The 27,400-nt window shown below is 35.3% G+C and overlaps 1 protein-coding gene across 1 annotated transcript in view; it reads left to right on the top strand.

Annotated features, from left to right (window-relative positions):
• The window catches only part of SECISBP2L (SECIS binding protein 2 like), a 62,311-nt gene that overhangs the window by 4,042 nt on the left and 30,869 nt on the right, over nt 1-27,400 (top strand). The window contains exons 2-13 of the mRNA XM_067746320.1: nt 3,451-3,629; nt 5,617-5,941; nt 7,506-7,641; nt 12,285-12,514; nt 12,809-12,833; nt 13,174-13,289; nt 19,020-19,154; nt 20,624-20,704; nt 21,248-21,415; nt 21,557-21,698; nt 24,997-25,166; nt 25,941-26,073. Coding sequence (XP_067602421.1) covers nt 3,451-3,629; nt 5,617-5,941; nt 7,506-7,641; nt 12,285-12,514; nt 12,809-12,833; nt 13,174-13,289; nt 19,020-19,154; nt 20,624-20,704; nt 21,248-21,415; nt 21,557-21,698; nt 24,997-25,166; nt 25,941-26,073 — 1,840 coding nt within the window. The remainder of the gene's footprint in view (nt 1-3,450; nt 3,630-5,616; nt 5,942-7,505; nt 7,642-12,284; nt 12,515-12,808; nt 12,834-13,173; nt 13,290-19,019; nt 19,155-20,623; nt 20,705-21,247; nt 21,416-21,556; nt 21,699-24,996; nt 25,167-25,940; nt 26,074-27,400) is intronic.

The following is a 27,400-nucleotide window of genomic DNA, read 5'->3' as shown; positions in this document are numbered from 1 at the left end:
ACTTTCAGTATAAAACATTCCAACCAGAAAACAATAAAGCCAGCAGGTATCTCTGAAGCATTTTTTTCCTTCAGAAGACATTTTATCTTTGGCCATGATATGTAAAATAATGTTTGATATATCATATTTACCTTAACATAGGAAGAATGTGGAGGGTTTCCATGGTCATATTTTTTCTCTAGGTGTGTAGTACATACTGACATTTCACTGTGGGAGCGTGCCGTATTATGTTCTACTTCAGTTTTGATTTCAAGTGAGTGTCTTTTTTCTGTTGCTTAATTGGGGAAAATTATTCGCACTCTTCTGAATGTTCTGTCCCAGAGGAGTTTAGTATGCATTTTCTGTTGATGTGTGCTTTGTAGTAATGTTTGCTCATTTTCCCTAAACCAGCCTCCTGTGGTTCTCTCTTCAGAACATGAACTCAATGCATGTTTGTTGAATTATATATAGGCTCTCAGTGATCTGAATGCGTTTGTTCAATAAACTTTTAAATAAGGTTTTTATAGTTTTTTGTTCTGATAAATTCTTGGGTTTTCTAGATTATTCACATCAAAGAAATTTTATTGATGTTTGTTTTACTATATGCAGAATTTTAAATGAATGTGAAACAGCTTGTTTTGTTTTTTCAAATACAGGTTTCTGGGATTATGATTTTTCATTAATTTGGAAAATTCTGAAATAATTTCTGAAAGAGAAAGATAATTTTATTGTGTAGTTTTTTTTTTAAACAAAGAGAAGTACAGGAATAGATTTTGTTCTGTGTTTAGACTTCTTTCATATTTATATTTTATTTAAGGAGACAAAAATTTGCTATAAAATTTTTGATTTCTAAAAACCAGATCATGGCAAAAGTAGAGAGACTAAACAGAAATTCAGACTGAGGCATATCATTGTATGAAGTAACTAGTCTAATTTTTCCATAACATTTTGTTGTCCACTATGTTAAAACATTTTTTCCTTTGATCTCTATGCTAATATAATTGAAATATTGCCAGAATTTGTTGCTTGCTTAACATATTGTCTCTATGGGCTTTATTATATGGAATTTAAAAAATAGTTTGGGATCTTTACATTACTTTTCAGGCCTGAGAACAACTGAGGCTGCATTTTGATGTATGACACTGAAGGCCCCAAAGTCACAATAAACAACTTATAAAACCATACGGAGTTGTAACTATAGGAGAAAGTTTGCCAGTCTGTTCCTACTAGTGACATCTTCTGTTTGTGCAGCTGTTGACTACAGCAGCTTCTCTTTTTTGCTAAAAACAAAGGATCGTTTCAGTGTTTGTGAGTTTTATTGTTGAATGCCAATATCTAGAATTGCACTTAGAATAGAAACCAATACAGACTTTAATTTTTAAGGACATATACTGTGTATATGTGCAGATATTAGTTATAAATTATGCATGACACTTTGAATAGTGGGTTGCCTAAATTCATAAAACATATAGAGTACAAATGAGACTAGGCATAAAAAATTTGTGGCACTGTCTCCCCTCCCCTCCGCGCCACCTGGCTTGCGGGATCTTTGTTCCCTGACCAGGGATGGAACCTGTGCCCCCTGCAGTGGAAGTGGAGTCCTAACCATTGGACTGCCAGGGAATTCCCTGCACCTTTTGACTTGAGCAAGAATTTGAATTTGTTGTTACCAAAGTAATTTATGAGTTGGTATTACTTGGGGGGATCAGGAAAAGTTATTTTTAAATTATTTCTTTATATTAGTATTATTCCTTTTTTTCATATTGGGCTGAGAATTTAATATAACTGCATACCTTGCATTAAAAAAAAATCCTGGTGTCTTCTAGTCCAGATTTATAAAACTATTCAGGTTCTCATATGTTCAAAGGTTGATATTTTATACCTTATGTAAATAAGTTTTGAATCATGTTGACTATCACAGTGACAATCACTGACTTACACTGTTAACATTTGTTTTTGCCTCTTGTGTTGAAATTCAAGAAACCAACTCCAGTTCACAGATATTTGTGAGTTCAATGACGTTATCAACTTCAGATTTGGTTAGTAGTACAGAAGTAGGCTTCAAAGTTAAATCAGGTGGGGAGGAAGGATATTAAATTGATACTGCTATATAGTTCAGATTTCTTCCCCCAGACACGTATTACTGAATATTTACAGTGGACTCTTTGGAGAACAGTTTTTCTGAAAAAGGCTCTATATTTAGCATATCAAGTCTTTTCTTTAGATTTTCTTGGATTTGCTACTGATTACTTTTGTGAGAAACATGCATGAAATTTATTCTGAGAAATATGCCTTGATGGGAGTTTCTACTGAATGCCACTCTGGTGGGGAAAAAGTTCTGGTTAGGGCTATTGCTTTCAGGTAGTTGATTTGAGTTGTTGAAAAATTGGATTGCATTCCACTTACTGGTTTTGCTAAGAAGTGTTTAATATCTTTTTAGATTGTAATGTTTGTGGTTTTTAACATTCTGCTTTTACAGAATGTGCCTATAGATTATTTCTTTGTATAATTAAATTTTAAAAATTTGTTAAATATAACAAATATAGAAAGAAAACTGCATAAAACCAGTGTACAGCTAAATGAATTATTGGATGAATACCTCGTATCACCCAAGTTAGGATATAGAACTTTGCCAGGTACCCCAGAAACCGTACAGGTGCCTCTTCCCAATCACAGCTTCCTCTTTCCTAAGAGTAATTCCTATCCTAATTTTCATGGCTCTTATTTACTTTTCTTTATAGTTTTGTCACCAACTTCTGCATCCTTAGTATTGTAGTTTATTATGTCTGTTAAACCTCTATAGATTTATAAGGAGAGATACAAAATAAACTAAAATGGAGTACGTAGACTGGATTACTTTAGTTTACTCGGCTTGTCTTCTGGGAAGCTGAAGTACTCATTTTTTCCCCAGTTTAACTGTGAGGCAAAAGTTTTTCTCCCTTATTTTTTTTTTCATTTATTGTAGACATTTTCCTTCCTTTTAATTTAACCATACTAATCTAATTTCCTGAAATGGACAGAAATAGACTATTTTTTAGACTATTCAAACAAATATAAAGTATCCTTCAGAACTCTGTTGAGTAATTTTTTTTCCCCTAACAAAATTAGTTAAAAACACATTGTTTTGTCTGAAGAGCTAGTTTGTTTTTTTTACTACCAGCTTTATTTTTGGACTGTGAGGTACAATTTCCTTGTATTCTTGATTGTTTTAACAGCTTTGGTTATGTAAGGAATGACTTCATTGAAATCTAGTAACCTTTGATAACTTTTCTCCTATTTGATGGCTTTGTTTAAATAACGTAATCATATTTAATTATTTTAATTTGACCTTGCTATTCCTTTGAATATCTTGTGACATTAGAGACCTAATTACTGTTTGTAAAGACTGTCTCTTTTATTGTTAAATTGTGAATTTGTATTATTTAAATTTTTGTTCGTTTGTTAGTAATGTGTTTCACTTTCTCTTTGAAGAATGTCAAGCTGTCAGCTGAGGTAGAACCATTTATTCCCCAGAAGAAGAATCCTGATACATTTATGATCCCTATGGCACTCCCAAATGATAACGGCAGTGTTTCTGGTGTAGAACCAACTCCAATTCCCAGCTACCTGATTACTTGTTATCCATTTGTTCAGGAAAACCAGTCCAATAGGTAATTTGTTTACTATTATTTTCTTTTGGTGGGGGAAGAAAGGGGTAGGGAAATATAGAAGTTGGCAAAGGATACTTCTTAATTTTTTCTTTTGTAACTTTTAAACATTAACCATTTCTCTGTTTTCTAAGAGGAGTAAATAAAACCAAATGATGTAGAAATTTAAAAATTGTTAACATGGATTATTGTTATTTTCTCATTCTTTCTAAGAGAAAATGGAGTTCTTTGTATGTGTCTCCTATGATAAGTCATTGAAATTTGTTTGAAATAAATTGACTCAAAGGGAGAAATGAATTATTCAGAAAGAGGGGTGAACAAAAATCCTTTTTTGAGGATAGGCATCTAATCATAATTGCCAAGACAGTCTGGCATAAGAAGAATATATCAAGGGGTAGCCCTTAACTTTGAAGCTTTTGTGTCTAGGTAGCATATATGTGTTTAGACTCTGATTGTAGTTTAAATTTAGCTTCTGTGCTGTAGTCACAGGGTGATGTAGCAAAATGCTTACAGTTTAGATAATGTGTGACCTAGTGTTTAGGGTGTACCTTGTGATAGTCATGATAGCCTTTCTAACCCTGCTTAGACTGTCTGAATGATTAGCATTTCATTGGTGTCGTTCATTTTATTGCTGTATAAAAGTACTTTCAGCCTCTTTCAAGTTATATCACACAAAAAATTGTACTTCTCCAGCACTCTGGGATAAATGGATGAGGGGACTAGGCTCTAGCCTTTGCCCAGCCACCCCTGAGGGCTAAGGCAATCAATATTTCTACACGTCTATAACCATTGTGGCACACTAGTGTGCCCAGGCACATTCTTTGAGAAATTCTGGTTGTATGAGATAACGGATCACTAAATTACTGTCTCAGATATTAAATATTCAAGTTAATAGTCTAAAACTCTTAATAGTTTTGGGCATTAGGCAAACAGTAGAAGCTAAAGGAGTCTTCTCAATTGAGTCAAGTTAACATTATATTAAAAACCTTTGACCTGTATTGGATTATGTTTGAAGTGATTTGTAAACTAGATTAAAAATACTATTCTGTATTTGACAAAGTGGCCAAGTGTACAGTATGATAAATTTAATTTTTCTTACCTTACCAAATAATCTTTGAGAATTCATGAGTAAGCCAGCCATCAGATTATTTGAAAATATTTTTAGCATTGTGGCAGGGAGTATTTTTCCCTTTTGCTTTGTCATGGAATAGTGAGGAAAAGCTCTGTACTCCAGCCCCCTATGACCCCTCATTTGTCAACAGCAACTGTCTGCAAGGAGAATTGCTGAGACAGGAAGGACTGGTGCTTTATAGGAAGGGATTGCACTAGGAGAACTCTAATGCTGGAGATAGATGGTAGTGAACAAGCTTGCCTTTTTCTTCTCTTCTTTCCCTTGGACCTGGTGCCTGCTTCCATTGCCAAGGAGGGGAGCCAGGGAAAGAGCTGGACTTGGCCAGGTGGTTAGGGGAGTATGGTAGAGGAGTAGGAGGCTGTGGGCCTGAGCTAAAGAATGGGAGGTGGAAGAATCAAACACCCGTTGTAAAGATCACCGTACACAATGATCACCTTACCCTGCTTTTTGCAGAAGACTGTCACAGTTGTTACCATTGGATGGGAACTTTGGACTGCCTTTAGTGGCAGATTCAGCAACTAGGTGTTTTAACTTTTAAGCAGAAATACCTTGAGGAGGTTGAGGGGAGAGTTACAAATGAGAAAGGTCCGTACCAAAATTTTTAAATTTTGGAATGCAGTAAGCTATCAGGTTGAATTCCTTTTTACTGTCAATTAAATTGTTATTACATGTACATAAAAATCTCTAGTTATAGCAAGGAAATTTATAAAACGGTAATTTTATCTCTTTCAGAATTACTATGAGGCTACTATTTTGTACTGTTTTTTCTTTTATTAAAACACGTTGAGATTTTGTTTTAGCATTACTTTTAGACATACATGTCAATAGATTTTTTTCTTTTCTGATTTGATTTTACAGACAGTTTCCATTATATAACAATGATATACGATGGCAACAGCCTAATCCAAACCCTGCTGGACCATACCTTGCTTACCCCATTATATCTGCTCAGCCACCTGTTTCTACAGAGTATACATATTATCAGCTGATGCCAGCACCATGTGCCCAAGTTATGGGTTTCTATCATCCTTTTCCTGCACCTTACTCCAACACTTTTCAGGCTGCAAATACTGTCAATACTATAACTGCAGAATGCACTGAGCGTCCAAATCAGCTTGGACAGGTCTTCCCGTTATCTGGTCATCGAAACAGAAACAGTAATAGAGGACCAGTGGTACCAAAAGTAAGTGACTGAATTTGATTGGCTTTTGTGTTTGATATTTCTCTTGTTAGTAATAGTATAAGTAATTTGCTACTTGTATTGATTAGCCTTTAATCCTGAATTTACCTTTTAGAAAACAGTCAATGGTGTTAGCATTTATAAAATAATCTTTTTTCCATTAGTTTTGGTCCTCATTCTTAAATGGTGATATGATTTACAGTCATCTTCCACTTCCTTCAGAGAGTTTACATAAGCATAATACACAGATATTTCCAAAGTATTTTAATTTAGTGATAAAAATTGCATAGTGACACCAGTTTTAATAAGTGATTAGTTTGGGTCCTTTGCTAGCAGTGTTGAGTGGCTAATGCACATCAAGACATTTCAGTCTTCAGAAATAAGCAGGAGATATTATGGAAAAGAACATTTGTCTCTTCAACTTCATTGTTTCTGTTCTGTCAATTTTTAGTGGGAATAGCACTTTGTTATTCAAGGGATGCTTTATTATGTGAATACAAGGTCTCCCAGGGCTAAAGAAAATTAAAGATAAATGTGGGAAATGACCTTTTGTCAGCACCAGCCTTTGACTAAATTAAAAAAAAAAGACACAAAGGCCTTGAAATCACAGGAGGATTAATCTAGGTGACTGTTTTTTAACTAAAAGGTTACTTTTCTATTGAGGCCATGATATCAAAGCACATAAGAAGAAAAACCATGTTTCTTTTCAGCACTTTTGAGCTAATAGAAGGCAGAGGGATTAGATGCATTTTATGACTGTTTTTGTCAAGGAGTTGATGCTTTCCTAGATTCCATTAGCCTAGCCTCTTTGGTGAAAAGTCTTTGCTATCTTCTGGCATACTTTTAACAGATTAAAATACAAACAAGCATTAGAAGTTGCTTTGAAAAGCATTTTAGTCTTTGTTCATGGAAACATTCTGGATCAAGGGAAATCCTTTTGGGACCTCTGAGAATGAAAAGAAGACAATAGTATATAACTTTCAGAGTTTGAAGTAACATGATTTCTCAGAGTGCATTTCCAGCACTTGAATCTAAGAAGTTAAATTTGGAATTGTATAAATTACTATTAAGTGATGAATACCCATATTTTTTAAAATGAAGGAAAGGATCAGCTTTTTAATATTTTCTTTTTAAACTCTCAAGCAGAAATTTCTTTTATAATTCATTGCTAAAATTTCTCTTTTGGATAAGTTACCATCCTTTTTATTACCCTTTTAAATAAAAATTTGCAACCCCTAATTTGACATGATTATACTCTTATTGTTTATTAGATATTGATTGAGAAAACTAAAAATGCAAATGACAAAATGAATTTATATTTTATTATAGTAATATTAATGGTTATTTGAAAGTAGTATATAAATGTGTGTATAATACATTATTTACCCTGTTATCATTGGCTGCAGATAATTTCATGAAATCCTAACACAGTAACCCTGTTTCCTCATGGGTTGGGAGTCACTAATTTGTAGCCTACATTTAAGTATCTTTTATAAAGGATGTGTATTTTATAATGTTTAGTACATTGAATAAGATCTTTTTGTTTTTTTTTTTTTACTTCAATCAGCAACAGCTTTTACAACAGCACATAAAAAGCAAAAGGCCACTGGTGAAAAATGTAGCTACTCAGAAAGAGACAAATGCAGCAGGTCCTGATAACCGATCAAAAATTGTGCTACTGGTAGACGCTTCACAACAAACTGGTAAGGCAAGATTTCTTACATATATACGTTATAGGTTTAAAAAAAAATTATTTTATTGAGGGAATTCCCTGGTGGTCCAGTGGTTAGGGTTCCACGCTTCCACTTCAGGGGGCATGGGTTTGATCCCTGGTTGGGGATCCCGCATGCTACATGGCAAGGCCAAAAAAAAAAAAAAATTATTTTATTGAAGTATAGTTGATTTACAATGTTGTGTTAATTTCTGCTGTGCAGCAAAGTGATTCAGTTATATATACATATACATCCTTTTTTGTTTTCTTTTCCATTATGGTTTATCACAGGATACTGAATATAGTTTCTTGTGCTGTACAGTAGGACCTTGTTGTTTATCTATTCTATATATAATAGCTTGCATCTGCTAATCCCAAACTCTCCCCATCCATCCCTCCTGCATCCCCCTTTCCCCTTGGCAACCACAAGTCTGTTCTCTATGTCTGTATACATCACTGATTTTCATCTGTTGTCATGCATTGACTTTATAATTGTGGACTCTACCACTTTTTTTTTTTTGTATTTCGGCCATGCTGCAAAGCAAGCAGGATGGTTCCCCCACCAGGGATCGAACCCGGGCCTCCACAGTGAAAGCTCCAAATCCTAACCAGTAGGCCACAAGGGAACTCCATGGACTCTGCCACTTCTTAGGATTCTAGGCTTTCATCCGTTTATCCTGCCACTTTGTGAAATTCTCACAGTCCATGTCCTTAATGTTCTTTCAACTTGCATGCTGGCTTATATACAATTTTGGGCAGGATTTGATGTTTCCTTATCCCCTTATAGTAGTGGAGCAGTTCAGAAGTCAGAGATGGAATTTTGTAGATATTATAGAAATTTGAGGGACTCATTTTGGTAGAAATCAGAATTGTACGTGTTTTATAACTAGATTAAAATCCTTTTTAGAACATCCTAACATCCTATAATATCTTTATAGAAGAAGTTTTCTGCACCGTATTTTAGTGTAGATCTGAACCACATGTATGAGTGATACCTATATATATCCTCAAATAAGTAAATATTTTGGACTAGTTGGATATCATTTTGTCAAAAGTGTTTTAGAGGACTGTATAAGCATTAAATTAAAAAGCTTTACCCTGGTAATAGATAGGAATTAATAAATAGTCTTAAAATATTCTTGCTATTTTCCAGTTTATATTGTGAAATTTCATTTTGTATCTCAGGTCTCAGCCTAATAGCTGTAGAGTAGATGGCCGTCTTCTACTCTACACCCATTGTGATTAAGGAAATCCTTATTAATGATCCAAGGCTAGGAATTAGATCTGTTCAAAGGCGTACTTGCTTTTTACCCCCTATAGTTTTCACAAAAATGCTGTCTGGCTTAAAATGAATTAGGTGGCACATACATTCTTTCATTTGGACTGTACCTTTTCTGTTGGACGTCTATTCAGTTTCCTTTTACAATTGCTTAGGTCTGTTGGGGCAAGAAAGGATTTGGGAATCAGTTAAAAAACAATCTTGCTGATAGTGCAGTCATTGTGTGATTTGTAGGGCATAAAGCGATGAGATTAACAGACTGACAAATGGTTGGAGTGGCTATGGAAAAGAGTCACAAGGTAATATATGACAAAATTTTCTATGTTTTGGTTGTTCCTAGACATAGTGACCCATTTCTACATGCTTTGAACCCTGGAACTGCTGTAAAAATTTACCCTAACATCTTTGGTTTGCTCATTAAGTGTCCACAAAGACAGCCTTCTGAAGCACAAGAATTAGAAAGTGAAAAGATGAAGATATAATTTGAGTAGAAGATTATACCTTCTATCAGTATTCTTATTCTTTAGTTTGTTTTTAAGTTATCAGGATTAATTGGTATCAACTATAGGTAGAATGAAAATTTTAAAGGAATTTGTAACAATTTTTTACTCTTGAACACAAGCTCATATTATTTAAGAGTTTAGTAACATGGCTAGATATAAGATAATATACAAAAATTAATTCCATTTCAGTGTGCTGCCAACAAACAAAATTTAAGAAAAGATATTATTTACAGTAGCAACAAAAATACAGTTTCTGGCATAAACCTGACGAAAGATAATAAGACATTGATGCAGAAAACTGTAACTTTATTATAGGACATTTAAAAAAATAAATAGCATGCTCATTCAGGACAATTTGATGTTGCAAATGGCATTTTTCCCCTAAGTTAGTCTATAGATTCAATGCAGTTCTAATCAAAATTCCTATGGTGGGCTTCCCTGCTGGTGCAGTGGTTAAGAATCCGCCTGCCAATGCAGGGGACACAGGTTCAAGCCCTGGTCCAGGAAGATCCCACATGCCACGGAGCAACTAAGCCCGTGTGCCACAACTACTGAGCCTGCGCTGTAGAGCCCGCGAGCCGCAACTACTGAGCCCTCGCGCCGCAACTGCTGAAGCCAGCGCGCCTAGGGCCCATGCTCTGCAATGAGAGAAGTCACCGCTGTGAGAAGCCCATGCACTACAACGAAGAGCAGCCCCTGCTCACCACAACTAGAGAAAGCCTACACACAACAATGAAGACCCAATGCAGCCAAAAATAAAATAAATAAATTTACTAAAAAAAAAAAATTCCAGTGGGGAGTTTTTTGGAACTTGACAAACTAATTCTAAAATAAAGGAGCACTGGCCAAGACATCCCTGGAAAATAACTTTTCCTCTAGATATCAAGACCTATTAAGCCATTTTATTTTTTATAGGCTTATACAAAAATATAGTAAAACTCAGTATGTGAAAATCAAACAGAGCAGAGAGCCCAGAAACACATATAAGGAAAATGACAAAGATAGCATCACAGACCCCTAACATATACATCATGCAAATCTATTCCAGATGGATTAAGGGCTTAAATGGGAAAACCACATGTAGTAGAAAATATAGCACATATCTTTGTGATTGCATGGAGAGAACTATTTCTAAAATTAAGAATTTCTGTTTATCAAGCGTGAGTGAAAGAACAAGGCACAAATCTTGGAAAAGATTTTTACCATGCATGTAACTGACAAAGGATTAGTGTGAGGACATATAAAGAATTCATAGGAATCAATAAGAAAATGATCCCACCTTGTGCTCAGGGCCCCTGGAATGCAGTGCTGCCAAGGGGCTGAAACAGTTTGGTAGAGCTATAGGAATATTTGGACCCAGTTGTCCTACTCAGGTGAATGTATCCAAGTGGAATCTCCCCCTAGAAAGAAAAGGAACTGTTTGATTAAAGGTGTGTACACTGCAGCAGCACCAAAAAAAAAACCACTGAAAACTTCTCAGTGTCCAGTAACGGGCAACAAGTCAAAAGAAGTCTCCAGGACATCCACTCAGTGGAATAATTTGGGGCCTTCATATATTATAATTAATGAAGAACATAATATTAAACAGTGCAACTCAAAAATTATATTGGTTCTGTATAAAAATTATATATGGAAAAAATTGTGTATGTGAAAAAAGTCTTGTGGAAAAAGGAATATTTGTGATAGGTTAGGAGATTGTAAGAGGTTTTTTAATGTCTTGTAATTACAATTTGTGAAATACAAAAATGAGAAACAGGCAACTTAGAAAAATAGGCAGAAGTCAAACAAACCAAAAGTAAAATTAACAAGTATTTTACAGAAAGGAAAATGTGAGTGGCTAAAACCATGAGAAAAGATTCTCAATCTCGTTACTAAGCAGAAAAATGCAAATTAAAACCCACAATGAGCCATCTTTTTATACCCAACAATTGGCAAAAATTATAGCCTAGAGGACAGTGTCAAGTATTTGGTGAATATGTGCATCAGTGGGTATATATATATCCTGCTGTTAGAGTGTAAACTGTTTTAACCACCTTCGAAAATGATTTGGCATTACCAAGCAAAGTTGAATATTATGTGTATCCCCTAAGGCCTAGCAGTAATAATCTTAGAGAAACTTCACGTGCACACACACACACTTATATGTCTATATAAGAATGTTTACAGCAGTATTGTTGTTAATAGCAAAACCCCAAAACAACCCAGGTGTCCCATCCGTGGTACAAAGGATAAATGCATTTTGGTATATTCATACACAGACATTTTAGATTCCAGTGACCTTAATGAATTACAGCCACATGCATCAGAATCTCAAAACCAGTCACTGTTTGGAGGAGGAGGTAGCAGCAGGGAGAAGCAAGTCATAGAAGAATATGGACAGTATGATTTCATTTTAATAAAGCTAAAACTGCAGAAGTATATGATTTATGTTTTTGGAATACAAAAATCCTTGGTAAATCTAGTTTAAAAAGTGAAGGAATGGTAAACACAATTCAGAATAGTGGCGACCTCTGAGGGAGAAAGAGAATGCAGTGGTGGAGGAGGCATGCAGTGGACTTCAAAGGATTGGTGATGTTCTGTTTCTTAAAATAGGTAATGGTGGTTTGTTTTAATTATTCTGTAATATTAATTATGCAAATATTTTAGTTATACAAATATTCTCTTTTCATACTAAACACATTTTATAAACCAACTTCTCAGGAACAGCTTACCTTTTGATGATCTTTTCAAAAGTTTTCACCTGTTTTCTCTGTTTACAAAGTTAGGTATCTTTGTTTTCTTACAATTTTAATGATAACAAGAATTGATCAACTTGTCCTCAAAAAGAGTTGTCACACTTTCCTTGCCTTACAGATTTCCCATCAGACATCGCTAACAAATCTCTCTCAGAGAGCTCTGCCACGATGCTCTGGAAGGCCAAAGGCAGGAGGAGAAGAGCATCCCACCCTACTGCTGAATCCTCTAGTGAGCAGGGGGCTAGTGAAGCTGACATTGACAGTGATAGTGGCTACTGCAGTCCCAAACACAGCAACAACCAACCTGCAGCTGGGGCTTTGAGAAATCCTGATTCTAGCACCATCAGTGTATGTGGCATTACTTTGATTTCCTCATCAGTCATCTGTGTCAGTATTATCTTTGTGTCCTCTGCTAAAGCTGAAGTATCTATTTTCATGAACAATTCCTATAATAATAGGATGGTTAAAAATGTATTTTGTATGTTTTATTATTAATATAAGAATACTCATTTATGCAGAAGTATTTTTTCGAAGATTATAATAAGCATGCTTCACACTAGATGGAATTATGAAATGTTTTGCAAGGTATATGGTGTTTACTCTTAAGCGGAAAATAATTGTCTTTTTTGTTTCTATTTTTAGCATGTGGAATCATCTATATGTGCAGGTACTTACTTTCTGCATAGTGTTTTTGCTATACTTTCTTCTTTGTCCATGTCACAGCTTTGTTTTTAAGCATGAAGCTTGCTGATGCTGCAGAAAAATTAGAAATCTTCCAAGGAAATTCAAGTTAATTTGAAAGTATAGTTTTGTTGATGAAATTGAGAAAATTCCAGCTAGAGGTATTCTGAAAGATGACAACTTGTATTACTAAGAACTGGAATACCACTTAAAGTTTATGGAAAAATTTTCAGTATTACATTTATAGTGACTGAGTTTCAGTATGTGAAGTTAGGGGGCCCTTTAGGTTTTGACATCTTTATATTTTAAAATCTCATTTATTACAGGTGGTGTAAATTGGTCCAGTGTAACTTGCCAGGCAACTCAGAAAAAACCTTGGATGGAAAAAAATCAGACATCTTCTAGAGGTGGAAGGCAGGCTGAACAAAGAAATAATTCACAGGTAATTTGGATTAGGTTGGAGAAATTTGAGTAGTGTGAGATGCATTATTATAAATGGTATAGTGGTTTTGAAGGGCAGTGTCCTTAATTTTTGGTGATACATATTGTGGTGTTTAAAATAACATGATATCTGTAACTTTTAAATGGCTTAGCCAATAAAATTATTATTTAAATAATGAAACAAAATGGCAAGATGTTGAATGTAGGTGGGATGTATATTGTACCATTTTCTACTTTTCTATATTTAAGAAATATATTTGTATATTTTATAATTTTAAAAAAGAATATTCTCCAGTCCTGCTTCATCTTCTGTGACTGTTTCTTATCCATATAAAAAATTTAAAGCATTTTAATACCTCAAATACTGATTCTTTGAACTTTAGGACTGTAGCCTTGTCCACGTGTCTTTAGTTGACTATAAACACCACAAGCCATACTCGATGCTTGTTGCAGTACCATAGCGATGGCTGCCTCTGCCATAATGTGGCCAGATGGGGCAGCTTCCTGGTCTTGGGGAGCAAGACCTAGCTGCAGTACAGCAGAGCGAGTTACATACTGCTACGAACTTCCAATAATTGTCTTCCTGTGTTGGTTGTCTGTGAAATCAGGGAGGTGTTAAATGGTCAGTATTTTTCCTTTTTAATTTTTAGATAGAGTTCCTGGATTCCTTAAATCTAGTTAAGGAATTAAAGTTACCATATGAATAGATCTGGATGAACTGAAGTGAGAGTAAGTTACTAATGGATTGAGGAAACCAAATACTTGCTGGTGTGCCTTTGCTTCCCTGAAATGAAGTACTTCAGATGTACCCTAATGTTAATTAGGCTGTCGGGAAAGCAAGTAGAATAATGCCCTCTTCCCTATGGTTATTGCAAAAATGAGTCATTGTTGTTTGTGGCAGGCTTGTGAGGCAGTCTAGCTTTATTTGATTAAAAACAAAAGAGCTAAAACAAGACTTGTTCGTATAGATTAGATAAACAAAATCTACGGAATGTTTGGTTAAGGACTGAAATTTTATATTGAAATCGTAACTGCTAGACCTGCCAAGTTTGCAGTCTCATTATTGGTACTTTTGGTATCAGTAGCCCACTAGAGAGGAAATAATACTGATACAGAAAAACGTTTTATCTCTGCCTCAAAACTGATGCAGAATGGTGAAAAAACACAGAACTTTCAATTATAGAAACGCATAAACGTTTGTTTATTTTGTCTCCCTTCATTCCAGAAGAACTGGAGCCAGATGTTGAACAATGTGTGTGTTTTCTTTTCTACTTCTGAGGCTTTGTTATACTTTTCTTAAGTGTGTAGCTTGATTTTTGATATGCAGAACCTTTTTTTTCTTTTAAGTCAAAATATTTTCCCCCTTTGCAATTTCTGATTGTTTTTAGGCTTAAAAAGTCTTTTAGAAATCTAGTAAATATTCACTTGTATTTTCTGCTTCTTTTTTACAGGATAATGTTTTCAAACCTTTTTTATCTGAGGTTTTTTTTTGATGCATGGTACAACATAATGAGGTCTATTTTCACAGTAAACCAGTTGTCTTAACATTGTAATCCATTATTTTTTCTGATTTGTGCTGCCCTTTTAGTCATTTGCTAATTTCTTATGTCTTGGGTCCTGTTTCTGGGCTTTTTTGTTCCATTTTTCAGATTTTTGCACCTGTACCATGCTGCTTTAACTACTGTACAATGCAGTGCTTTTTAATGTTTTTACCAGTGTTTTAACATTTGAAACAGCAGATTTTTTCTATACTGTGATGTACCCTTAGTTGTAAATGAGGGACAGAATGTAAAAACTTAAGTTTTTAAAAATGGCTTTATTTTGTGAATAGGTTGAAAAATAAAGTATATGAAAAAGGTTATACAATGAACAATCTCATTTTTACCGTCTCCACTTGTCGTCTTCTCTTCCCTATATCTGTGTATTTTCCCAGAGTTTTTTTTTTTTAACAACTCCTAATGTTGTATGGATATATCCTTGTTAATTTCTGAAGTCCTGTCGTTGGACACTTGAATTATTTGTAAACTACTGCTGTTAATAGATGTGCTGCAGTATTAATTAGAAATCTGTGTGTATAGCAATAGAATAAATTCCTAGATAAGGTATTGCTGAGTGAAAAGATAAAGTCATTTCTGTTATTTGGTAAATAACACCAGATTGTACCATTTTGCATTCTCACCGATAATGTGGAGGGTGCTTATTTCCAAGTAGCCTCAGTAATCATGTGTTTTCAAGATTTTGGATTTGTGCCAGTGAGGGAGGAATAGTGTATTAAAGTAGTTGAGTATCTTTCCATATGTTTCAGGGCCGTTTGTACTTTTCTGTGAACTTGTCATACTCTTTGACCATGTTTTGTATCTTGATCTATTTCTCTGTTTTTGTACATTAAAAAATTTTTTTTAATTTAGAAATTTTTATTTTTCTTGGGCCGTGTGCCTTGTGGGAGTCTCGTTCCCTGACCAGGAATTGAAGACAAGCCCCCTGCAGTGGAAGTGCGAGTCCTAACCACTGGGCCGCCAGAGAATTCCCTGTGTACATTTTTAAATCAATTTGATCAAGCTCTTATCAAATTTTTTTAATTTCTGGGAGCCGGTAGTCTGTAATATGAGTTGAAAATATTTTGCTAGATTTTCATTTTTGACTTTGCTTATTATTATTGCCATATACAAGTTTCTTTTAAATAGCATTAAGAAGTTTATTTTTATAAAGGATTTTGCCTGTTTTCCTCCAATGTGTTTATGCTCTTGTGTTTTTTTTACATTTAAATCTTTATTCCATTTAGAGTTTGTCTTGGTGGGTGTTGTGAGATATGGGTCCTATTTTGTATTTTTCAAGTGGCTACCTAAATCTCCCAGCACCATCTATTGACAAGTCCATTACTTCACCTATTTGAGATAACTACCGTTATCACCTATTAAATTTCCATATATATTGAAATCTGTTTCCAGATTTTCTGTTTTGTTCCATTGGTTTTTAAACTAATCTATCAACTTAGGGAGAATGGATTGCCTTTATGATATGGCATCTTTCTAGAAAAAAAAAGTCTTCCTGCTTTTTTTTTTTTTCTTTAATTTTTTGGCCGTGCAGTGCGTCATGCAGGATCTTAGTTCCCAGACCAGGGATTGAACCCAGGGCCCTTGCATTGGAAGCGAGGAGTCTTAACCACTGGACCGCCAGGGAAGTCCCCTGTCTTCTTATTTTTGAGTTACCTTTTTGTGTTCTTCAGAAGTATTGTATAATTTTCTGAAAATAAATTTGTACATATTCCTCATTTGTCAGTTCCTAGTATTTTTCTTTTTTGTTATGTAAGTGGAATATAAACACCTGAATCTTTAGATACTGATTTTGTGCTAGTCATTTAAGAATCTTAATATGTAGTTGTAGCTGTAGTTTCTGCTTTCTTCCCTGTGCCCACTTTCTAGCAACAAAACTCTTTTTTCTTAGAAGAATTTTTTTAAAAGGGGGGGTTATTAGTTCATTCCAGGAGGTAATTGAAATACTTGCATATTTGGTCCTCATGAACTTTGTTGGGACCATTAGCTTGGGGGTTTTAACTTAATCCTGGAACTTTATGTGTCCAAGTACAAGAATCAAGTTGCATTTATTTTTTTAAAAAATTGTTTTTATGTTCGTAACAACATTAATGCATATATACTAAGGCTGGTTTACAACAGGGCTTACATTTTTTTCTTTTCTTTTTTTTTTTTTTTTTTGCGGTACGCGGGCCTCTCACTGTTGTGGCCTCTCCCGTTGCGGAGCACAGGCTCCGGACGCGCAGGCCCAGCGGCCATGGCCCACGGTCCCAGCCGCTCCGCGGCATGCGGGACCCTCCCGGACCGGGGCACAAACCCGTGTCCCCTGCATCGGCAGGCGGACTCCCAACCACTGCGCCACCAGGGAAGCCCAGGGCTTACATTTTGATATAATTATAATGCTGTTTGGAGGGCAGGTTTACATTTACTTGTTCGTGATAGTGACTGTACAAAGAAATGAAGAGTTCTACTCAAGAATTATTCTCTTGCTTCTATTCATCCCAATATTGGGGCTTGATTATTGGTTTTCATTTCAGTGTTAATAATTTATGTGAATTCAGTTGTTTCTTTAGTACCTAGACATTGTAAATTGCATTTGTTTTAGCATCCTTGTATGAGCTGCTTTTTATGAGCCAATTTAAAAAATATTTTATTATGAAAAATTTTAAACAGACCTTAAAGTTGAAGCAATTTTATAGAGACCATTCATATAGCTACTAGCTTGATGCTATCGAAGATTTTACAGAAATTTGCTTCATCACATATGTATTCCTCTGTCTCTCTCTCTATCCATGTTCATGAGTTTATTTTAAAATGAGGTAAATATTTAAAACCATGGAACTGTTGGGTACCTGACAAATTATCAAGTTTCTTAACAGATACTTATAGGTTATAGGAAGTAGCCCCATTGTGCATATTCTAAGGAAGATTACATTTGCTAGATGACTATCTTCTGGCCTATATAGTTCTGCCATACAGCCTACTTCCCAAGAAAGTATAAAAATTCTGTTTCTTAAAAAAAAAATTATGTTTCTTATCAGCAAGTCTTTTTAGACCAGTTGCTTAGCATGGGAATTGCTAGGTGCTTCTAGGTCTTTGTGTGCATATTTTTGATTTAATAATCCAAAGTCTATACAACAGCACCTTCAGTCCAGGTCTGCTTCAAGTTCTGTATATTGTTAGAATTCTTGGGTAACTGGTAAAGAGGATCATACTTTTCACATCTTATCTAGGTGTCGTGGTTCAGAGGCATTTCACCTAAGTTGCATTAGGTACTTAAGAGAGGGAACTTGATTGTCTTAAGATTCTTAAAGTGCTTAATGTGTTTTTTTCTTGCTTTTATGACAGTTGAACATTTTGCAAATGGGTCAATAGAATAATAATAATTTATGTGATTGAATGACAATTTTATTCTTTTAAATCTGTTTTCTTATAAACAAGATTTAAAATGTTTAATATTTCCTAGGAATTAAAAAACAATAAAACTACAGATATTAAAAGACCTACGATAGTTTTATAAAAAGGTAATACTCAGTTTCTCCCAATGGTAATAACATCTTGCAACTATAGTGCAGTATCACAACCCTGATATTGACATCAATATAGTCGATTCAAAACAGATCCATTACTGCAAGGATCCCTCATGTTGCCCTTTTATAGCCAAACTCCCCCTTCCCTTCCCCACCAGCCTCTCCTTAACCCCTAGAATCCACTAATCTGTTCCCCCTTTTTATGGTTTTGTCATTTCAAGAATGTTGTATAAATGAACTCATACAGTCTTTTCAGGATTGGCTTTTTTTCACTTGCATCGTTTTCTGGAGATTCATACAGATTATTGGGTATTTCAGTAGTTTGTTCCTTTTCGTGACTGACTTCTGTTTTATAGGATGCATATACTACAGTGAGTTTACTCTACCAATGAAGGATATCTGGGTTTCCAGTTTTTGGCGTTACAAATAAAGTTGATATAAACGTTCATGCACAAGGGAAAAAAGTAACATGCACTAATTATCACATTTTTGTATTTTCATTATAATGACCTTATTTGTCAAAAGTTTTAACCTTTTGTAATAAGTTATGCACTTTATGAAAATTCATTGTGCTGTATACTTTGGGGTACATTTCTGTATGTCATACTTCAATAAAACATTTTACTTAAAAGTAACATATTCCCTCCCCCCCCCCCGGGGTTTATTTAGGTTGGATTCAGATGCCGAGGACATAGTACTTCCTCAGAAAGAAGACAGAATTTGCAAAAGAGACAAGATAATAAGCAGTTAAACCCCAGTCAATGTCATAGAGGCGACCCAAATTCCGAGTCTTTATATTTTGAGGTATTTTTTCAAACTGTATATTGGTATAGTACAATTATTGCCATTAAGAAATTAATTAATTTTTCTTACATTATGATAAGTACTTTTTATGTCTTAACATGTGACTGCAAGTAGATTGTAAGTTACTTAGATGTATTTGTCTTATCATTTTTGTCTTGGTTATATATAGTTAGTCTAACATTAACTTTATTAATGTTTATTTTCATAAATTTTTGTCGTCAGTATTCATTTTGAGGTAACATATGGAGGTAGAACTTAGTTTTATGTGGACTTCACCTAGTTTGAAACTTTCTTCCTAACTTTTATTATGTTTGTTGAATCTATTTGTTAAGTTTTCAAATTTGAACAGTTCAATCTAGTCAATTTGTGCTGCTAGCCGGGGGAGTCTTGAAGAAGGAAGATAAAAGGCTATTTTACTTTTTCTAATAGGCAGACAGTTTATATTCTAATTGCAATGTTTCTATTATTCATCTAACTGGTGCTCATTGGAGGCCTGTTGTATGTTTAAAGTAAGATGCTCTGCATGATACATTAAGGTGAATAAACACACTACCCTTAGGGAGGTTGCTGTGTAATAGAGGAATGTAGACATGTACACACCTGATACTTCTTGGGTGTGGTTGAAGTTGAAAGGAGAAATAAGTCCCTTTGGGTTTGAGGCAGGATAGGGATAACATTTGGAATAGGTTTTAAAGAATGAGTAGAATTTGATTGCGTCAAGATGGTGAACAAACATCCCAGGCAACTCATTTTTGTTATATAGTTTCTATAAAATGAGTTAATAGATGGAGTTTAAATATGCTTGAGGCCAGAGGTTTCAGATGAATAATATGTTAGATAAGCTTAGTAATTGACCTAAAGGACTTGAGGCTTCAGTTCAAGTAGTGTATCAAGAACAGTACATGTGGCAGATTTTTTATTTGCACTTAATCATATGATTGGTTCCATACTTATATTTAGTTAAAAATAATAGATATAAATTTCAGTGTAAAGGAGGATATTGGTTAAGAAATTACTTTGAATAGGGAATTTATTTTTATTTTTTCACTTTTAATGTTATTGACTGGTGTATGTAGTAATGGGACAGGGAATATATTAATGAAATTCATACTAAGCCATTTGTTTAAAATCTTCTCAAAATTATGTGAAATGTGATAAAATCCTTTTTGAATTTCTTTTCATTTACTTACCCACCTTAGGGTAGAATTATTAATAAAAATGGAATAGTAGATGCAGAAATCTAAAGGATGGACACGTGTGGATGTATCCCCATCCTTGAATAATTAAATTAGCTATGTTTTAGCATGTGAGAAATGAGATTTCCTTTTTAAGACTGACTTTAAATAGTTTAATATTGAGTTAAAAAATTACTTCCCTGTCATTTCATTACTCTTAAGCATTATAAATGTTGTTCTTAAGAGTTTATTGCTTTGAACTCTGTTTTTACTTAAAACGTGGAACTATTTCAGGATGAAGATGGATTTCGAGAACTAAATGAGAATGGAAGTGCTAAAGATGAGAATATTCAACAGAAACTTTCTTCAAAAGTAGTAAGTGACTCTATTAAAAAAAATAAGCAAAATATTTGAACATCTTTTGAGCTATGGCAATGTTGAAAAGAAATATTACAGCTAAGTATAAAGACTTGTAGGGCAGCATGGTATAGAAGAAGCGCTGTATTTAGTACTGATCTTTAGTATTTCTTCTCAGCATAGCCAGAACAGAGACACTGTCCTTTGAAATCCATAGTTCCATTACAGACAAGGAAATACCATTAATTAAATGACATCATAAACCATATAGTCCATGCTAAAATTTCCCCAGTTGTTGCAAAACTTTACCTTGGAGTTATTTTGTTTTCAGTCCAGGATCCAGTCAGTTATCACCTATTGCATTTTGCTGTTTTGTCTCTATTATTTTCCAGTCTCCCTGTCTAGAATGATCCCACCATCTCACTCTGTTCTTTATGTAATTGAATCTTCTGAAGAGTCTAGTCCAGTTATACTGTAGAACATCTCACATTCTAGATTGTCTTTCCTTATGATTAGACTTTTATGGAATCACTAACAAATGTTTTTCTCTGGTTATTGTAGTTGGATGATTTACCTGAGAACTCACCAATCAATATAGTTCAGACACCAATTCCCATTACAACCTCAGTTCCTAAACGTGCAAAAAGTCAAAAGAAGAAAGCTTTAGCAGCAGCCCTTGCCACAGCTCAAGAATATTCAGAAATAAGTATGGAGCAAAAAAAACTACAGGTATGTATTCATTTTTATGAACAAATATGATAGTTTATTTGGTAGGTTTTGGGGGATGGATGGAAGACTGACAAATATAATTATCTTAAATTGTCACATTTTCATACTAAAATGAAAAATGTTTTCATGTTTACCTTGCAGGAAGCTTTATCAAAGGCAGCTGGGAAAAAGAATAAAACACCTGTACAACTAGATTTGGGGGACATGTTAGCAGCTCTGGAAAAACAACAACAAGCCATGAAAGCACGGCAAATTACTAATACCAGACCTCTGTCATATACAGGTGATATCATTAATCCTGGCAATTTGCTATTTGGCTTTTGGAAACTGTTAATCTTAATTATATATACCTACAAAAATCCAGAGTCTGATTACTCAGCAGCTTCTCTCCTGCCACTAGTAGCCTCCTAACTATTACCTACCTTTCATTCCCCCTAACCCCCAGTCTGTCTTAAAAGGAGCGCTCTTTTTCAAATATAAGTTCAAAATCCTCTAGTAGCTCGTCATCTCACTTGGAGCGAAGCCAGGGTCCTAAGTCATATCTTAGCTGCTCCTGTTAACCTTTCTGCCCTCATCACCATTCTCCCCGGCACTCACTGCTCTAGCCACGTTAGCCCCCTTGCTGTTCCACAGACACATCCAACGTGCTCCAAGCTCAGTGTCCTTGTGCTTGCTCTTTCCTTTACCTGGAACTCTCTTCCCTCAGGCATCAGTATAGTTTGTTCCATCAGGTCCTCCAGGTCTCTGTTCAAATGTCGGTTGGTATATGTTATGAACCAACCAAATTTTTCTTCTTCAAAGGCGTCAATAAGAATCACAAGTAATTTGGCTCTATAACTGTTAAATTATCCAATTTAAAAGCAAATGGAAAACATAGGAGTGTTAATCAGATTTTGTGTGTATGTGTGAGAGAGAGAGAGAGAAAGGGAGACAGGGAGGGAGAGAGAGGGAGAGAAGTGGGGGGAGGGAGGACGAGGAGGGGAGGGAGGGAGAGAGAAAATGAGCTGGCTTTCTGCTGAAACAGTAATTTATATTTTAACAAACCTCGTCAGAGTTACAGCTCAGCACCTTTGACATGCTCCCTCATTTCTTTTCATAGTCTTTGTATTTAGAGGATGAGGAATAAGATAAAGGAAAGGGAAAGGCACCAACAAAAAGCACTGATGTTGAGGGGAAGAATGGAATTTTCTTTCCTCGGTTCCTATGTAAAGGGTCTACTGTTTTTAAACAAAAATATAAGTAACAGTTTATAACTTTAATCGTGTGTGCAAAATGTTTAAACCTATAGCTAGTTACCATCCGGTATGAACCTTAGCTTTGAGTAACTGTTAGTAAAAATAATACTGAGTGCATACTGAGCTTTAGAGTTGCATGCTGTTGAGATGAGGGACGTGGCAGTAACATCTCACTAAGAGTAAAGGACTCTAGGGGATGGAACTGAGTTAGTGTTCCAGAGGCAGTGTGGTCTAGTGGCTGCATGCAGGGGCTTTGGAGTTGAGCTGCGTCTTGATTCCTGTTCTTCCATGTTTTTCCTTGGCAAGTTATTTAATCTTCCTGTGCTTCACTTTCCTTACATTAAAATGGAGATAATACAGTACCTGCTTCTGGATTGTTTTGAGGATTGAATGAGATGATACATGTAAAATGCTTAGAAGAGCGTCTGGGTTATAATCATTCAATAAAGTTTAGCCAGTTATTTTGGGAAAGAGATTGTTAGCCTGTGATAATTTCAAGTGGCTTATTATTACAACTTTGGTTTGTTTAGCACATTAATATATACAAATGTAGGTATCTACATGCAAAGTGTGGTGTCAAGAACTGTGGAATTACAGATAGGATTAAGATATACCTGTGGTCAAGGAGTTTATAATCTAGTCTGAGAGAAAGACGTACCCACATAACTAATAAAAAGCAGTGCCTTAGGAAAGATACCAGCAAAGTTTTATGAACTTATAGAAGAAAGAGTGATTTATGTCAACAGGGATGTATGTTACAAATGCCTTCATATATGATAGCATTTGGACTGGGCTTTAAAGGGGGAGTAAGATTCTTGACAGATGGAAGTGAGATTAATCTCTAATCTATCACCAGTGTTTAAATTGGGAAGTGCTGATTACAAAGAAAGCAGCTTTCTTGGGAAGTCCAAAAGAAGGACGGGACTATGGCAGAGATGTAAAAGGATTTTAATGAATTAATAGGGTTTTTTAATTGATGGAATGTGGAAACAGGTCAAAGATGACTCCAAACTCTCTGACTTGGAGGACTGTGGTGGGGGTTAGGTATATGACGATACGAAACAGGATAAGGATCATGGAAGAAGAATTTTCTTGGGAAGAACAGACTCTGGCCCTGTTGTATTTGAAATGCTGGTTAGGGAGGTCCTGGTGGTTCCTATTTAACTTATAGTTAGGTATGTGCAGTTCAGGTTAGAAGTCAGTGAATTTCAAATAGAGATGATTGTTGTAGCTGTGGAAATATATAAGATTGTCAGGGGAAAGAAAAATTAGGAAAAAGATGTTCAGGGATAAAGCCTTGTAGAATGCTCAGAGTTAAAAGACAGAAGGAAGAAGAACCAGAAAAACAGGTTTGAGAAAGAGTGAGAAAAATAGAATGTAATGTCACAAAAGGTGAGGATAGAATTTTGAGGAAGAGGTTGTGGTCTTTGGTAACAAATGCTGCTTTGCTCTAGAATAGAGCAAAGAATCAGAGTTAGATTTGGCAGTTGCAAGGTTTTATGTGATCTTGGCAATAGCAGTTTCAAGAGAGTGGGTAGGGCGGAGGCCAGATTATAATGATTTGGGAAGTAATGAGGAAGAAAGGGGAGTGATGGTATCTTAGAAGCCTGTTAGGGGAGAGGTTTTGTTAGTTTGCCTGTTTTTTCTTCCTTTTATATAGAGGAGATTTTTAACTTCTTTTGGGGAGTTAGGGAAAAGAGTCAGGGGTCAAGTCAAGGAGGAACTTGAAAGATGCAAGGGGAAAGTAATAGAGCAAAATCCTTGAGGAATTAATCTTGAGATGGAATTATGAGAAGAGGTGGTTGGTAAGCCTTCGGTGGGAGTAAGGATGCCTGCTGCCTCCTCTCAGGTGGCTTAGAAGTTTATATTGGAAAGCATCTTAGGGAAGTAGCAGGAAAGCTTTTCTGCTAGAGTGAGAGAATTGAGATTAGAGGCTAGGTCTGCTGAAGGATGGGTGGTATCCACGGGAGAATGAGGGTAACAATCAATCAGGCGTAAAGGAATTGCTGAATAGTACTGAGAGTGCAGCTAAGAGGGGGAAATCATCATTCTTTACTGACAGGCTGAAATGAGGAGAGGAGTGATAGACTACTTATCTTATGTAAGGGTCATTGTTAGATTCATTAGGAATAAGGAGAGGTACAGAGTTTTGAAATTTCAGAGGTAGAATGGTTCTTTGGAGCTGTATCTGAGGGATACTGCACGGCCATATACTGCTCCTGCTGTTATGATGTCTGTTTTCCACAAGAAGAGGATGTTGTTGTTCTTATAGGTTTATTATTAGAAATTTTGAAAATATGTGGAGTTGGCCATAATAGTAAAACTAATGTTCTTGTTTGTTTTTAGTGGTCACTGCAGCTTCTTTTCACACTAAAGACTCTACTAACAGAAAACCCTTAACCAAAGGTCAGCCCTGTTTGACATCCTTTAATTCTTTGGACATTACTTCCTCTAAAGCGAAAAAAGGAAAAGAAAAGGAAATTGCAAAACTAAAACGGCCCACAGCACTTAAAAAGGTAAAACAAAACCTGGGGATATTTATTTTACAGTATAAAAAAGGGTTTAAATCGTTTTGCAAAAGTAGTTGTGGCGTTTTGGCCAACTGATTATTGTGAAAAGTTCTTAGACATGCATCTTTATGATGACTAATTAATTTAAGGTTGGGGATCTCAGCATCATGACTATCTTTCTGTGTTGACCAAGGCCCTGGGGAACGAGTTCTGTCTATAAGTTTAAAAGAAAAAGTTAAACATTTAGGTATCCAAAAACTTGAGACCCTAGGTATCAGAAGCCTGGGATTCTAGTACTAACTTCAGTACTTATTGTGTAGTTTTAGCAAACCTTTCTTATCCTCATCTTCTTTATCTATAAGTTGGGTATAATATCTGCTCTGTTTAACTCAGTACTGTTATTAGGAGGAGTGAATGAGATGATCTATGACCAAATAAATCTAACGTAACTATGTGACCTGGTTTCCAAAGGTTTTATTTTATCCATTTTGGGGGAAACCCTAGTTTGTCTACTAGGATTTAAAGAATGAAGCAAATGTAGTTTGATAGCTCTAGTATTATATTGCCTTCCTTTATTTTGGATATAGTAAGTACTTCCTTCAACTGCAGTGCCTAAAATTACATTTACCTTTTTGCCAGTCAGTTTCTACATAGCCAACCAAAATCCTTACATCCATTTTTTAAGTGAACACTACTATTCCTGTGTAATAGTGACCATTTTAATCATTCAGTACATACTTAAAGAGTAATTAGTAATTAAAGACTGGTAATGACTTTTAGGTTATTTTGAAAGAAAGAGAGGAAAAGAAGGGCCGTTTAACTGTGGACCACAATCTTTTGGGATCTGAGGAACCAATAGAAATGCACTTAGATTTTATTGATGATTTGCCGCAGGAGATTGTTTCCCAAGAAGGTAAGATCACCTCTTTCCCCCTTCTTCTTATAAAATGGTCTGAAGTATTTTAATTAGTAGGTAACAACATATCACTAGTTATTCTCCTAAATATGCTCCATATTTTATCTAAATTTTTTAATCTTTGAGAGTGGTTTCTTTTGAAGATGCTTCTATAGGGAGATACTTAAAGGGCAGGGAGGCAGGTGTTACATAGTAGGTCTATGGCATTTTTGAAGCTTAAATCCTGAATTTGTTGTAAACCCTCATAACTATGATCTTACTAATGCATCCTCTGTAACTGTCACAGTTTCTTTCATCTTGCCTTCTTTTATATCTAGAACACAATTGACTTTCTTTGCAGGACTACAGTTGACCCTTGAACAACGCAGGTTTGAACTGCACAGGTACACGTGTACACAGATGTTTTTCAATAGTAAATACTGCAGTACTACTCAGCCATGATTGGTTGAATCCACAGATGATAGAGGAACTATGATACAGAGGGCGGACTATAAATTATATGAGGTTTAAATCCCCATATTGTACAAGGGTCACCTGTATATTTTATTGAATTGCTTTTGTTGATTTTCTTCCTTGCTTTTGTGAAATTAATACATATGCCACAATGAGTAGAGAATTGCAAAGCTTGTTGTAGTGTAGAGTCCAGTTGGTCAGTAAGATTCAGTCCCGTACAATGGGTAGCCAGCACATGATTTCAGATGGGACCTCAGCAAAACTGCAGATGCCTTCTAAAATTTATACTACTGTGGAAGAAAGATTTTAAGAGAAACCTGACTAGGTCCCTATTTCTCCTGGTATTTATTCTTCAACTTTTGGCAAAACATTTAAATCTGATTTACATATAGATTTAGTAGCAGTGTTCCCTTGTGTTTAGAAAATAAGTTTACTACTTCTAAGAATTGTTCGGTTAGGGTTCTCCTTTACTCTCAATTAAGTATCATTGCCTTTGTATTCAGGTGTATCTGTTTATGCATTCCTTCAACAAGTGTGTGTTGAACATCCATCATATGTACTTCAGTAAGTGGGGTAGGGATGGGAAGGTCAGGAAATGTCATAAAGATATATAGTGGACTGGCCCTGTTACAAAAAGTTTACAGTCCAGTAGAGAGATAAGATATATGTGTAACTTTGCAGATTAATGGACTGGACAAATACTAACTCATTTCCTGAGTTTTAGAGCTGTTTAGAAAAGAAGCAGTAACTAAAGGTGGCAGTTGAGTCAAGAGGTGGCATCTGCAAACGTGGCTGCCTGAGCACAGGAGCAAAGACCAAATGAAAGAGAAACTGGGGTGGTGCCTGGAGAACTGGGAGTGGTGTGGGGAGA

The sequence above is a fragment of the Pseudorca crassidens genome, chromosome 1 (genome assembly GCF_039906515.1).
Source record: "Pseudorca crassidens isolate mPseCra1 chromosome 1, mPseCra1.hap1, whole genome shotgun sequence".
Classification (NCBI taxonomy): Eukaryota; Metazoa; Chordata; class Mammalia; order Artiodactyla; family Delphinidae; genus Pseudorca; species Pseudorca crassidens.
Note: the sequence above shows the minus strand (reverse complement) of the source record. Positions and strands in the feature narration are given on the sequence as shown.